This window comes from Mus caroli, chromosome 1 (assembly GCF_900094665.2).
Source record: "Mus caroli chromosome 1, CAROLI_EIJ_v1.1, whole genome shotgun sequence".
NCBI lineage: Eukaryota > Metazoa > Chordata > Mammalia > Rodentia > Muridae > Mus > Mus caroli.
Window position 1 is genome coordinate 172,415,908 of NC_034570.1, and position 15,164 is coordinate 172,431,071.

Below are 15,164 nucleotides of genomic sequence, written 5' to 3' on the forward strand. Positions count from 1 at the left end.
AAAAAAAAAAAAAAAAAAAAACCAAACCAACCAAACAAAAATATAACGATTTTATAACTTCTGATACTTGGTTTACTTTTTTGTTTGTTTGTTTTTGTTGTTTTGTTTTGTTTGAGACAGGGTTTCCTTGTGTAGCTCTAGCTGTCCAGGAACTTGTTCTGTAGACCAAGATAGCTTTAAGCTTAGATTCATCTGCCTCTGCTGGGATTAAAGGTGTGCCCAGCCTTTTTTCTTTTTTGGTTCCATAGCCGAGTCACAGAGTCTTCCAATTATTAAAAGTGAAAAATTGCAAATATAGCCAAGGCAAGCACTCATAGTGGCTCATAACCATCTGTAACTCAGGTTACAGGGAATCCAGTGCCTATGCCTTAGCAGGTACCTCCATTCATGTGGATAGAGAAATGTGTGCTCATGTGCTTATGCATGCATGTGTGTGCACGCACACATACACAAACATACACAGTCCATGTATATATACACAAGCAAACACTAATTGCATGAAAAATAAAATAAAAAAACTAAAGTAAATCTTTAAAGAAATGGAGTCCTAAGCTATGGGGTCTTTGTGTCTGGCTTTTGTCACTTAAGGTGTTCTTTTAAGGTTTGTGTTGTCACAAATCTTCATTGTTTATGGTAATTTTCATTCCATTGTAATATTATGGGAGTAAAAATTTTGTTTATTGATTGCTTCAGTTGTTTCTTGACTATAGTTGAGGCAGCATGGTTATGCCAAAAATGTACTATTAAATATATCTTACATCTCGCAGCAAAGATGTGTTGGAGTAATAATATGCATGAATAAAAATGATACTTTATGGTTGTAAGTTGATTCCTTAAACCAATTATATATATAAATATTAATATATACATAGCATATAATAATTGGCTTAGAAATTAAAATTCTCCTGCCTCAGTTTCCCAAGTGTGAATGTTACCATATATGACTTTAAAATTTGTTTGATTTTTCATCATGGTGACTCAAAATCACTTGATCCAAACAAAACAATTACTGCTTCATTTTGTTTCTGCTTTATTTGTGGGAATTAAACTGTCATTTTGAGAATACTTGGCTCCTTTACAAGAATGTGCTTGTAAAACAAAGCTAAAGGGAGGTAGCAGTGCCTGCCCAGCCTTTGCTCTCACACCGACGTCACAGGTGGCTTAACTTGCTGCCATCTCTTTATTCTTCAAGAAAAGAAAGGAGAAAAGAATTGATATTTATTGAAAACAAGGCTGCATTATAGCATTTGAAATATAATTATAGGTTTTCACATTAAAATCCATCATGGCTAGGTTTTAAGATTAGAGATTTGAAGTGATAGTTAACCTTTATAATTTGGGGGAATACTTATGACTATGAATATAAGGAAACATTTATCATAATTTTAAAAGAAAATTTCAAAGGTATGGTACTTTCATTTTGTCATTTCGTTCTCATGTCTTCAAAGAGGAGGAAGAAGCAATCATTATCTTCCTGAGGTCCTTGGCAACCATGGATAATTTATTATTTTAACTATTTGCTTCCAGGAGCCTCATAAATTAAAATTCAAGTTCCTTGTTTTGGCCTTTTACAATTGTTCTTGGCCGGTTTCTAGGCCATTTGTGTGCACCATCTGGGACTTGGAGTCTCAGACCCCTTCCTACCTCTCCTGTCAGAGTGGGCCGGCAGTCTGTGTTCAACTACCTCTGTCCTTGCCAGCACTTTAGAACCTCTGCCCATAGATACATGCATGCTAGTTTCTGCTTGCTCCTGTAGTCTTTTCTTCTTCCTCTCTCCGCAGAGACCTCATCTTCCACAAACGTGACCAGTTGTTCCCTCTTTGGGCCTTTATTCTCTGTGTGTCATACTTGTTGAACCTTAGCTGGACTTGTGCCTCATTTCCTTTAAATGTGGCTGCCTGCCTGAGAGCCCTCTCAGCATTGTAGGGGGAGCTGGGCTCCTCAGTTGGCGTTTTGTTCCCCACACAGTTCCCTCCTCTGTCTCACCTTGTTCTTTAGGAGGGTGACTTCTGCGTGTGCACCAGAGGTCCCCAGCCATCTGGTTCTCCTTGAGGTTGCCCAGTGGGAGATAGGAGAGAGAGAGGGAGCCAGCTTGAGTTCCTCCCTGTGTCTTTTCCATATCGCTTCTGTGTTCTTCTGTCATCTGCTTTCTCTCTCCCTCTGCAATTCAGTGTTAACTATTTCAGCAGAGATCATTTCTACACTAGAGTACAGGCAAGAGATCATCTGTAAATGCTGAACGAATAGAAAGAATATTGAATCAGAAATAAATGGTGGTGGTTGGGTGTACCTGAAGAAATCAAATCTATAGCTTGCTATATACTATATGCGAGACCATTTCATGATGTCTGAATAGAACATAACTGAGACAAGCTGGGGGTAAGATGGTGTGCCCTGGACCAAAACGTTTCTCTGAAAGGCAGAGCTAATGGTAGTGACAAGTGTGACCTTATGTGTGCAGTGATGAAGATGACACAAAGTAACACAGTAGTTAAAGAGCTCAGTCTCTGGAGATAACCAGCCTTGGTTTTGGATCTTGGCTTTGCCATTTATTTCATAGCTGTATGACTTACAGAGGTTAACTTCCTCGCTGTGCTTCAGTGTGTTCCTGTAAAGTGCACTGCCATCTACAGCATTTGATGCAGGTTGTGTGCTTGCTGTCTACCAGGAAGCTTGAGGTGTGCTGAAGGCACACCAACAGAGACAACCCTTGGCTGCACGGCATTGCGTTTGTAATGAATGGTGAGCTCATGACTGTCAGGTACAGAACCTATGTAGAGGTAGTGGCTTTGTGGGGGGCGGGAGGTTGGAATTTTAGGTGGAGTGGCTGGGAAGAAGTTATTGAGAGGGTGACAGCTGCAGAGGCAAGGAGACCAAGCTATGCTGCTTAAGAGCATGCTCAGCAGGAGCAGTAAGCCAGAGTTCCCAGTCGGGCATAGGCCTGGCCTGGCCTGGTGTGGAACACATGGAGCACACGGTAGAACAGAAGCAAGGAGTTGTAAAGTTAATGGTGGCATTGTCTTTGATATGGGCAGGACATGTGGATCTCGTGGTCTCTAGTCAGTATTGGGTTTTATTGTTGCATCTAATTAAATGGCAGTTCTTAGGGAACATAGGACTCATTTAAAAAGGTAAGAGTATTTCAAAGAGGTATCCTTCCTAAGACATTCTGTAGAAGTGTGGGGTTCTAATTAGATCTGTCCAAGAAGCTAGCAAAATGCCATTGCTAATCCAGCATTGAGAGCACAGCTACTTTTTATGGGGGAGGAAGGGCATTGGCTCAGGCACTTGCCATTCACACCAGTATTAATTCCATGGGGTGAGTACTCAGGGAGGAACACGTCTCACATTTTTAGAGTAGTTGTGCTTTAGAAAGCAAAGGCTAGATTGCTGTTAAACTTGAGGTGACTGGCTAAGTGGAGGAGTCCCTAACGTTTCTCTGCCAAAAGCACAGACATCTTGAAGAATAAAGGATAGATCAGAAAAAGCCGTACTCTGACCTTGTTTCAGTAGCCAAGGAGAACACTGCTCTGAGCCCTTTTCTTTGTTGGTAGAAAAGATAATCTTTGTTCTGTTTGTGTGAGAGTTGCTGTAAGACTTTGGGTAATGCTGGTGAAAGTAGCAGGTGAGACAGACGTGTACAGAGGTCTGTTGTGTAACCGTGTTTATTTGCTGATGTAGTGTGTTTCGTAAATGTTCTTCTATCTAGTGTAACATAATAGTAAAGACAGTTCTTTTGAAGCTTTAAACTTCAGAGAAAGTTTATGTGGGTGAGGACGATGGAGCAGTATTACTTAATACTGTGGTTAAGTATGCCGGGTATTTTGGCCCAGCAGCAACAGAGTAGCATTCTCTAGGCTTGGTTAATCTTTATTTTTTCCAGTATTGTCAAGGCACTATGTGTAAGGAGCTTATATGCAGCCTTGTTGGCTAAGTTGAGGCTTTAGGATCCACATTTCATGTGGTACAGTTATCAGAATGCACAAAGCCCGAGGTGCATTCTGTTCATACTAGGAATCTTGACAGCATTTTAGCTTCTTCTATATGATTGACTTACTGTTTTAACAGAATCCACTTTAATGTTTCTAGTTGACTTTGTATGTGATAGGTGTTTTATATGCGTTAGGGGACACCTTTGCAAAAAAGGGAGGTGAAGGGTCCCAAGGAAACGGGCTAAGTCCAGGTGCCTCCAAATCTTCTGGTCCCCAGTGTGATGTCCTTCTCAGTGCTGCTTTCACAATGAGGCTAGGCAGCTTTCTCACTGGGAGGGTGGCCAGAGGAGTTTCAGCCTGCAAGGGAGGTCAAGTGACTTTTGGCAAACCCTCTAGCTCTGTAATGCTACTGTGGCACTGTAACCAGAGTGTGGATTCAACACATTCTGCGTGTGTGTGTGTGTGTGTGTGTGTGTGGTGGGGGGTGGGGGTGGGGGAATAAACCTCACACTTTCTCAGTGTTCAGCATAGTCTCATTTGGTTGTTTTGAAAGACAATAACTTGGTGTTTGTTTATCAGGTTCCCACAAGTTCCCATAGTCTTTGCAGTCTTTCTTCATTCAGCATGAAAGTGGGATACCTTTTAACAGGTGTTATTCTTCATACTGATGTGTACCGACTCCCATGGGGTAGGTGTTTATGGGGTTGAATGGACAGGGTTTTATTCATCAAACTGGTTGGCTGCTTGTTTGATTCTTCAGCTTCAGGAATTTACAAAAATTTTAAATAATTTGACAGGCATAGCAATGTGAATTCTCTGGTAGCAGTGCTTTTTAAGATGTTTAATTTTTCTAGGAGAAAGATTTACAGTGAGTTTTAATTACCTATGGACTACATTTCCATACAGGCTCTTGTAGGTTTTGATATGCTAGCTAATTTCTACTTATTCACATACTTTAGGGTAGGTATTGGATTTGATTGAAACATTTCCGTTTAACGTTTCAGGAGTAGTTAATGCATGCATGTGATAGAGAAATAAGATTTCCTCTGTGTCCTGGCTCCTGTCTCTTGCTCCCCACCCTCAGGATCTGTGCTTACTCTGTTTTTATATATGCTTCTAAAGAGAAATGCATCCATAAGTGTGTGTGTGTGACATTCACTCCTGAGGTCATCATATTGAAGCCAAACTTTGTGCAGACACCTGATTAGTATAGCAAACTATAGCCCGGAGCTTGTGAACTAAACAATCCTTCTGCCTCAGCTTCCTGAGTAGCTTGGACTGGTATGTTCTACCACATCAGGCATGTATGACATTCTCTAATCAACTATGAAAGGATTCATGAAAAGATCTGTTTGATGTCTTGATCTAGCTCCGTTTTTGCTGAACAAACAGTACATATGAAACCGGCAGGAAAAGACTTGCTTTCCCTTCTATCTGAAGGCTGCCTATGGCTACCCTGTGGGGTTTCCAGTTCAGCAGGCAGTACCTGGGGAAGGACAAGGACCCAGTGCTGTGGGCCTACCCCAGCTCCACTCTTTGTTTCAGGGCAAGGATCTAAGGGGAATGCCACCTGGGCAGACAAGACCGGTAATGGTCTCTTTCTGTTTCAGATGTTCCTGACAGTTTACCTCAGTAACAGTGAGCAGCACTTCACAGAAGTTCCTGTTACCCCAGAGACAATATGCAGAGATGTGGTGGATCTGTGCAAGGAGCCTGGAGAGAACGACTGCCATTTAGCCGAAGTGTGGTGTGGCTCTGGTATGGACCTGGCTTTCTGTTTGAGCTCTGCTATCTTCTGTTCCTTTTGGGTTCTAGGATTGGTATTGTGGTGGGGGCAGGGTGCTCTTGTTCACCTACAGACAGCAGGATAACCTGCACCTTAGAAGGTCAGGTTCTCGCTTTTTCTTTTATTTTTTTCTTTTTTCTGTAACAGAAGGAAGTCACTGAACAAAGGCAGGTGACAAGTGTGTTGGATGGAAGCTTCCCGATATTGTTATGGTCAAGTGTTTGGTACTCAGAAGTTTATTTATTTTTTATGTTTAAGTTTTCCTTGCTGAGCATTGGTGGTACCCACCTTTAATCCCAGCATCTGGAAAGCACAGACAGGTAGATTTAGGACGGCCAGGGCTACACAGGGGGAAACCCTGTCTCAAAAAACCGACCAGCCAACCAGCCAACCAACCAACCAAACAAGAAACACCAAACCACCACCAGCAACAAAAAGCATCCTTAATTAGAAATTTGATGCTTTCCTTCTCTTCTTTGATGTTGGGGATTGTCTTAGTTTCCTGTTGCTATGATAAAATAGTTTGAACCAACTTCAGGTTGTCATCCATTATGGTGGGGACATCACAGCAAGAGGAGCTTGAGGGAGCTGGGCACATTGTAGCCACACTCCAGAAACACAATGCTTACTAGTACTTGACCTATAATCCTCAGAACTGAAGAAAACAAAACCAAAAAAGAAAGCTATCCTTACTCCAAAGCTTTAAGTGTGTTTTCCTGTTGCTTCACTCTCTTCTTCCCCTCGCTCCCTCCTCCCCTCCCTCCTTCCTTTTTCGTATCTTTTCTGCCTGCTCATGCATTTGCTTGGAGAACATTTCTTGGATGCCAGTGAATTAGATTTTGAGGGATGCAGAGATGGAAATTTCCTGCTTTTAGATTCCTCACAGTGCAGGAGAAAAAGCAGGTAGCGCGTTCCTCTTACAGTGCTGTGAGGACAGCAGCAGTGAGGTGGAGATGGACGAGTGCCATCTGCCAGAGGAAAGGGTACCAGGGACAAAGATGAGTGCCTGTGCCCATCCTCCCCTCCCCTTCCCTCCCCTTCCTTCCCAGGTTTGTAGTGCTTAGGGGAGAAGTGGGGTGTCTACTCAGAATTTTACCCCCTTTTGTGGAGGCCCTGTAGAATTTGTATGCTTTGTATAAAGTGGTTATATCATCACTGTTACTCGAAGTAGAACCAGGACTGCATGTCGTTTGTTCCAACAGAGCAGATTAAGTTCGGGGTTCAGTCACAAAATTGGCTGCTGAATACCTGGCTGCCCTGTCTCTGTCCATGTTGTTTATTTAAGGCACTGAGAGGTGGTGTCTGATTATTGATAAGTGTATAGTTTTCATAGGCCATGTCAACATTCTCATACAAATCCTGTTGATGTCATTGAGCTCCGAGCTCATGCACTTGCTTCTTAACCAGTATAAGGGTTTCTCAATTCAGCTTTCTCTCCTGAAGTAGGAAATCCTTTGTTAGTTTATTATTTCTTTCTAACTCAGGATACACTGTTTCTACTGAGGCTCTTCTCAGTTATTGCAGTATTTAGCTGTGTCTTCTTTGTTTCTAGAAAAGTCTTGAAAGTTGGCAGCCTTAGTGCAACAGGGCCAGATATCATCCCATTGAAATATTCTTCTGTTTGCAAATGAATAAGTTTGACTGTTAACATTATTTACAAGCAGATAATTTCTAAATATTGGGTTTGGGAAGTTGGCTGAGTGTGGGTACATGTGATTGCTACATACAGTATGGACTTCAGTTTGCAGCTCTGTAACCCTACTGACCGGGGTACAGGTTACAGACGAGGACATCCCAGGGACTCACTGGACAGACAGTTTAGTGAAAATGGCAAACATTCAAACTCAGTGAAGAGACTCTGTTTCAGAAAATAAGGAGAATGGAAAGTCTACCACTAGAGAAAGACATCCTAATGTTAGCTTCAGGCCTCTACATGTGTGCAGAAGGGCACATGTGCCACATGTGCACACATCTGTATATCTCACTCCCTCTCACAAAAGGAAATAACCTGTATTAAAGACTAGATTAAAACTTGAGCTGAGACCGTTTAATTTTAATTTTTTTTCTACATGTGTTTAGGGACTCATTGAGCATTAATATTAGTGAGAGTGGGTCTCTGGTTATGTAGATCACACAAATCTTTGAAACCCTCAGAAGTTAAATTGCATGCCTATAGATAGTAAGAAGCCACTGAATTAGACTCTTAAGACCCTAACAACTGGCACAGACCCATTATTTCTATTGCTTTATACTGACTTGACACTGATTGTGTAGAAAATCAGTGATATATCAGTTTTTTGAGTTCTGTTGATGGAAAAGAATATGTGAAATACAAAGTACTTCCTGTATCTGTAACATAAATTATATCAAGGGTGTATTTGTCTTTCTTTTACCTGTATATAATGTATTTTTTTTTCTTTTAGAACGCCCAGTTGCTGATAACGAACGGATGTTTGATGTTCTTCAGCGGTTTGGAAGTCAAAGGAATGAAGTTCGCTTCTTTCTTCGTCATGAACGCCCCCCTACCAGGGACATTGGTATATAATATTCTGTGGATCATAACTAGTGTTGGAGCTTTTTGTTTTGTGCACCGTAATAGCTGGGGCAGAGGCATGGGAGGAGAAGCTGGGGAGTTGGTGGGATGAAGGGAAGCTAGGACATTAGAGCAACAGCGCGGGGTTCTTAGACAGTGGAGAAAAGAGATACAGTGTGCTTGAAGAAGGCAGAGGCTTGTTTTAGTCTCCAGTGTGGTAGGAAGGAGTCAAGGAAAGAAGCTGAAATGGAAGGAAGAGGACTGCTTATCCAGTACAGCAGGGTCCCTAAAAATGTGTATCTTCACACTGATAGGTTCTCCTCTTAGATAAAGGGAGGAAGCTGGATCTCCTAACAGGAACAGTAGCAGGAAAGAGATACACTTAACTGGTGTTTCTTACCTGAAAACCTGTAATTTCCTGGGGTGGAGAGAGATGTGGGAGTGATGAGGTGGGTGGACAGGTTGAGCTCTTAGGAAGAGGAGCACGTGCATACTGGAGGACTAGGGTGCAGGACACATTGAGGTGATCTGATGAGAGACGTGAAGGTGGTGGTTTTCCTCTAGTGCTGCCCTGCAGCTCAAGGTTGTGCTAGAAGACAGACTGACCTAGGGTTGCTGAAAGTGTGTGCAAGGTGATATCTAGGCCAGATGGGTGTCTTAGTGATGCTTCCTGTTGCTGTGACAAAATAACTTGACAGAAGCATCTTAGGGAAGGGAGGGTTTATCCTGGCTTACAGGTCAAGAGTTCGTAGAGTGTGTTTGGAAGGAAGTCAAACTGGTAGGAACTTAGTCACCTCACATTCACAGTCAGGAAGCTGGAGCAACGAGTACCTGTGCTTAGGTCACTTCTCCTTTATACTTGGCTAGGGGATGGGCCGCTCATAGTGAGCAGTGGCCCAGTTAAAGCAGTTTCAAGCTTTAGTTAACCTGCTCGAGGTGCTCCCACACAGGCACGGCCAGGAGCTTATTTCATGAGTGAATCTAGGTGTCATCAAGTTAGTGGTTAGCACTAGCTACCATCACAGTGGAAGGGTGAAGAAAGTGTGGCTTTATGGGGAAAGAGTAGATTGTATCCAGTGATGAACCTCAGAATTAGATCAACAGACAAATGTAGTAGGGGAGAAATGAGTGATGAAAAAGTAGAGTGGTTAAATATGAAATTTCAGGTGTAGACCCTTTTATAGGTTAGACTCTGAAAATGAGAGTGGGAGGCAAAGGCTTTGTAACTGATAGTTGCGGCCTGAGTTGATATAGGACAGAAAGGGCAGAGGCAGTACAGCAAGTGGAAACTTGTGGGCGGCTAGTGCTTTAGACACTGAGATGAGGCTTCGTCTGTAAGGCGCAGGTGAATCCGCAGTCAGTCTGGGGAAGCCACAGGTTGAACAGGATCACTCTATCTTTCTAAACATGCTGGGATTTTTAAAGGAAAGTTAAGGATCGTTTTCTTGGGAGTAAGAATGTAGCTAACATCTTAGTTAGTGGGCAGTGTAACTTCCCAGTCTTATTATTTACTGTTATTTTAATCCAAGTATCCACATGGTGCTTGGACATTAAAAATGATTAGTATCAGCCAGGCGTGGTGGCGCACGCCTTTAATCCCAGCACTCGGGAGGCAGAGGCAGGCAGAGTTCGAGGCCAGCCTGGTCTACAAAGTGAGCTCCAGGACAGCCAGGGCTACACAGAGAAACCCTGTCTCGAAAAACAAAAAACAAAACAAAAAGATTAGTATCAGGAGCTAGAGTTGAGTTAGTTTGACGTCTTTGTAGATGAGAGGTGCTGAGGCTTAGGGTGACGTTGTCAGGCCACACACCTAGTGGCAGAGCCAAGAACACAAGCCTGGCCCACCCAGAGCAGGCTGACGTAAGTGCGTTTCAGTGTCTCTAGTGTTTGTAACTTTATCTTAAATATAGAGTTTCCCCCCAAGCCTTCTTTTAAAAATACACTTTAATTGACATTTGTATTGTGTTTTTATTTTATTCTGTATTTACATTACTGTATACATTCTGAATTCCAATAAAGTTGAATTTTGGCTCTCCATCTCCCAGTTCAAAAGTCTTGCTGTGTGCAACACTGGGTGAATTATTAAGTAGTCTCCCAACAGTGCATTATGCACTTTTGGTGTATCTGTAATGTGAGAAATAAAAGTGTTAAGTAAGACAGAGGACTGTTTGCCTGCCCATTGTTGCAAACACCCGTGCCACAGTGCTTAGACTGGGACAGAGAAGATGACTGTTCAGTCTGCCATGGGGAGGTCTCCACTTCCCCGCTTAGTTCAGACTTGCTGAGGGTTAAGAGACTGCTAGTGCATGCTGTTTAACTACGACTGTGGCCACAATGTGTTTGAAATGACTTGTAAAACTTTTGCTTTTTACTCTAATTATGTAACTGCTATAAGTAAAAGCTAACTGAGTATTTTTCCCTGAGACAAAAGAAATTATTTATACTGTAGAAAAATGCTTTTCTTAGAGAGAAACTGTGATAGATTACTTAGGTTGTTTTATTAGAGTCAAACTGCATTAAAAACTGTTATTAAAATTACATATTGAATATAATGCTTGCTTCTGAGGCTAGCTAGTCATAATTACTTATTTATTTATTGACACAAAATTTGTTCTAAGTTCCCTGATAGGTATAATAGACATGATTCAAAAAATGTTTGTCTTAAAATCTCTCAAATAATTGTAATGATTGCTTTAATTTTCAGAAAGTATGGGTATGAGTTTAACACTTTTTTAAAAAAAAGTTATCTTTGTTGATACTTCATATATGTGTTAGTTTAAATATATTCCTTTCCTTTGCTGTGCATTGAGTGGTGCTGAGATACCTGGTTTGGCTTGAAAACCTATTAGTCAAAAAGTAGAGTAGTCACTAATTTTCAGACTTTCTCAAATCAAGAGAAATGGAAATAGTGTTCATAAATTAATGAGGATATACTTTATAGTATACTCAGGAATTTCCACAGAATGTCCCAGTAAATAAAAGAATGAGAACACCACAGGTTCTGTTTTTAACGACTTCCTTCTTGAAGTGTATGCTTTTCTCACTGTTAGTGAGTAGAGGTGGACTGATTGCATTTGCAGTTCTTCTACGGACCCCTCCTACCCTGTGCTAAGCACTGAACCAGCATCCTGATCAGGCCAAGAAAGCACACACCACCACTGAGTTATCTCCACATAGCCCACGCCCCTTACTATTTTAAAAATTAAATTTATTTATTATTATTTATTTAGCGTGTGTGTGTGTATGTGTTTGTACACACGTGTATACGTGTGCTCATTCCATGGTGTGCATATTGTTGTACTATAGCATATTTATGGAAGTCAGAGGAAAACTGGGAGTCAGTTCTCTTTTTCTATCCTGTGGGTCCATGAATTCAGAGAGCTCATTGGGCTTGGCAGCAAACACCTTATTAACCTGTGGAGGTGTCACTGATCCCCAGCCCTCTTTTTATTTTGAGACAGGCAGGCTTTGGACCTGGCCTTCTCTTGGTTGAGCCTCGTGAGTAGCTGAGACTGTAGGTCTGTGCCAGCAGGTCCCCCTGAAGTTCTTTCCCATCCCTCACTGCATGGCCCAGACCAGGAGGAACGAGTATAAGTAAATGGTGTGAGTTGGTTGGAGTCAGAGGTACAGTAACTTCCCACCATTGTTGAGTGACTCAACCAGCTTCCTAGGGAGTGGTGGGATGTGAAATGCCTTGATGCTAGTCACTGTTTCACATAGTTGCATTTTCAAAACGAGCCTAATTATGAGACCTAACCTCCATTGCTGTTAAGTATAGCTACCTACGTATCAAACAGCAGTAAAACAGAAACAAACGCTACATAGACTTCTGTCAACTTTGATGTTAATGCAGTTTTTGAATCTGTATTTAGTGAGTGGACCGAGATCCCAAGATCCAAGTGTAAAAAGAAATGGAGTCAAAGTTCCCGGTGAGCATCGGAGGAAGGAGAATGGGGTAAGTGCTCCTTTGTTATCTTGTTCTGTGCCACAGTGATGCTTTTAAATGATGTATCTCATTTATTGTCATTTTCTTATTCAACTGATTAATGGTGACCCCTTTTAAAGGCTTTTTCTTAAAATTATTTTAAATGTAAAAAAATTAATTATTAGTTATTTCAGAGGGATGGGTCAGAGGGGTATCAGATCACCTGGAGCTGGAGTTACACACAGTTGTGAGCTGCTTGCTGTGGGTGCTGGGAATTGAACTTGAGTCTTCTGCTAGAACAGTATGTGTTATTAACCCTTGAGCATCTCTTCAGTCCCTGTAAAAGCTTTTAAAAATATATTTCATAGGTCTATCCCAGATTCTTACATGCCTATTACTCTAAGAAGCTAATTGCTGAGTATACCATAAATTCACAACAAAATAAATATTTGGCAACTTCCAGGAAATATTTGGTGCTTTTATTTGTTGCTATCTATAATCACCTTTAGAAAAATGGAAAATTATTTATTAATGATCTTGCTGTTGTATATGCATTGAAGTATCTTTGAAGGTGTTCTTTTCAGAGCCCAGAATTTTAAATATCCATCTGAGTTTCCTGACTTATCTTACTTTACTTCATAGTTAATTTTTGCCAGAGTCTCAGGTATCTGAAGCGCCTGCTCTCCACTGTAACCTCCTGGTTCTGTCCTTTGATTTACAGTTAGTTATCTACCTGTGACGAGGCCAGTGGAAGGTGGCAGAAGTAGTTTGGATAGCAAAATATTTCTAAGTATAATCTAACAAATAATTTCCCCAAATTGGTGTTTACTTTTCCAAAGGAAGCTTTATATAAGTCTAATTGAGATATGAGATACAGCAGGTTGCCTCTTTTATTTATTTATTTATTTATTTGTTTGTTTGTTTGTTTGTTTGTTTGTTGAGTCAGAGTCTTACTGTGTAGCCCTGGCTGGCCTGGAGGGCCTCCTTCCATAGATATGCTAGTCTTGAACTTGTGGCCCTCCTCCTGCTCTGGATCTTAAGTTCTGGGATTTCCCTAGACTGGTTTTTGGGGATTGGAAAGTCAGACTCTTGCTTCCGCCCCCTGACTGTTGGGGTTGGAAGCCTGCACTGCCAGGCCCAGCCAGTGCTGGTTTATGTTTAAATCCTGTTTTGATGTCATCATCCTGGGGTTGCTGACGACACCCGAGTACCATTTATGTAGCCACAGTCTACTGTTCTAATGTAAGTTAACCACAGAACAAAGTAATCATGACTGTTTATGTTTCTGACCAAACTATTTAAGTAATTAAAATTTTACAATTAGTTTAAGTTTTACAACTTAAAAGATCATTGGCCTGTATGAGTCTGTTTTACATCTTAATAAGTCAAGTCAGTGACTATTAAAGTAAAAATTAATATCTGAATAACTTTGTTATGATTAGTTTAGATGGAACTTCTAAGCAGGCCTTTGAACGGGATCTCTGAGCATAGTATAGAAGTAGCTGGTGGTGTGTTTCCATTTGTAGGTTAACAGTCCTAGGCTGGACCTGACGCTTGCTGAGCTCCAGGAAATGGCATCTCGCCAGCAGCAGCAGATCGAGGCCCAGCAACAGATGCTGGCTACTAAGGTAGTGTCTTCATGAACCTCATCACCTACTACTGCGGTGGCGCTGTGGGAACTTCACAGTCACTCTGCGCATAAGCAGTCGCCTCTCACAGTCACCTGCTCTGTGACTTCAGCATCTTTCAGAAATCCCTGTATCATTCTCCTTCAAGATTTTCTTCACCCCTAATCTTTGTTACCATTCTTTTTTCTCTTTGAGTTAGGTGTCTGTCTCTGTTATCTTTTCTGGTCTCAAACTCTTGGACTCAAGTGATCTTCCTGCCTCTGGCTCCTGAGGAGCTGAGATTGTAGGCTCCTACCACTGTGCCTGACCCCGTCTTTGGTTTTGATAATGGCTAATTACCGCATGCTGGGAGTCAGAAAAATGGGAGAGTTAAAAAGAACACTTTGCTTTCTTCCCTGGAGCTCACCTGGCTGCAGTGGGAACGACATTTACTAACGCCATCACTGTCAGTTTTGCTGCTTGGCCCCAGCAACAAAAGATGCTTTATTCACCCTGATCTTGAGTAAGAAAAAAATGCCCTGGGAACATCTTAGTCATTGTGGAAACTAGTCTCACTGCCGCTGCTTCTGTTGGCTCCTCAGAGCTCCATAGTAAAGCCTTAGCCTTTGCCTGCCACTCTGCCTCTGTGGCACTCACTCAGCTTTGCTTTTGGGGTAGTCACAGGTGTGTGCTGTGTTCCAATAAACCTTTAAAAAAAAAGATCCATTATGTATACAGTGTGGACACCAGATCTCTTTATAGATGGTTATAAGTTACCATGAGGTTGCTGGGAATTAAACTCTGGACCTCTGAAAGAGCAGCCAGTGCTCTTAACCTCTGAGCCATCTCTCCAGCCCAAAACAGCACATTTTAGGGGCTGAGGAAATGGGGTAGTGATTAATATACTTGTTGTCCAAGTGTGAGGACCTGAGTTTAGATCTCAAAACCCATGTAAAGCTAGGTGTAGTAACTGATGTCTGTGACCCCAACATTCCTACGGTGAGATACCCCCTGCCCTAACTATGCATGCTGGATAATGAAAAGAGAAAGAGAGATTGATTGATTGAAAACAAAAACAAAAACAAAAAACCTTGGCAAGCTTGTTTTACTTTCAGGCTCTAGCTTGTCAGCCCTTAGTCTATTTACTCAGAATCCTTAACTTAACCTGTCCTTTAGTGACTGGAGGCTCCAGGATGCTGGAATAGTGACATGATGTCTTGACAGGTAGCTGTTCTCAGCATGCACTGTGCCCTTGCATGTGACACTGTCTTATGTTCCTGCATATCCAGACTCACTCGTGCATGGCACCTCACACCACAGTCCCCATCCTGGGGTGCAGACTCACTCGTGCATGGCACCCCACACCACAGTCCCCATCCTG

At 41.8% G+C, this 15,164-nt stretch overlaps 1 protein-coding gene across 1 annotated transcript in view; it reads left to right on the plus strand.

Moving 5' to 3' along the window:
- Nucleotides 1–15,164, plus strand: part of Tp53bp2 (tumor protein p53 binding protein 2) — a 53,935-nt gene that overhangs the window by 14,199 nt on the left and 24,572 nt on the right. Inside the window, exons 2-5 of the mRNA XM_021163384.1 lie at nucleotides 5,543–5,690; nucleotides 8,142–8,255; nucleotides 12,124–12,206; nucleotides 13,703–13,804. Of these exons, the coding sequence (XP_021019043.1) occupies nucleotides 5,543–5,690; nucleotides 8,142–8,255; nucleotides 12,124–12,206; nucleotides 13,703–13,804 (447 nt within the window). The remainder of the gene's footprint in view (nucleotides 1–5,542; nucleotides 5,691–8,141; nucleotides 8,256–12,123; nucleotides 12,207–13,702; nucleotides 13,805–15,164) is intronic.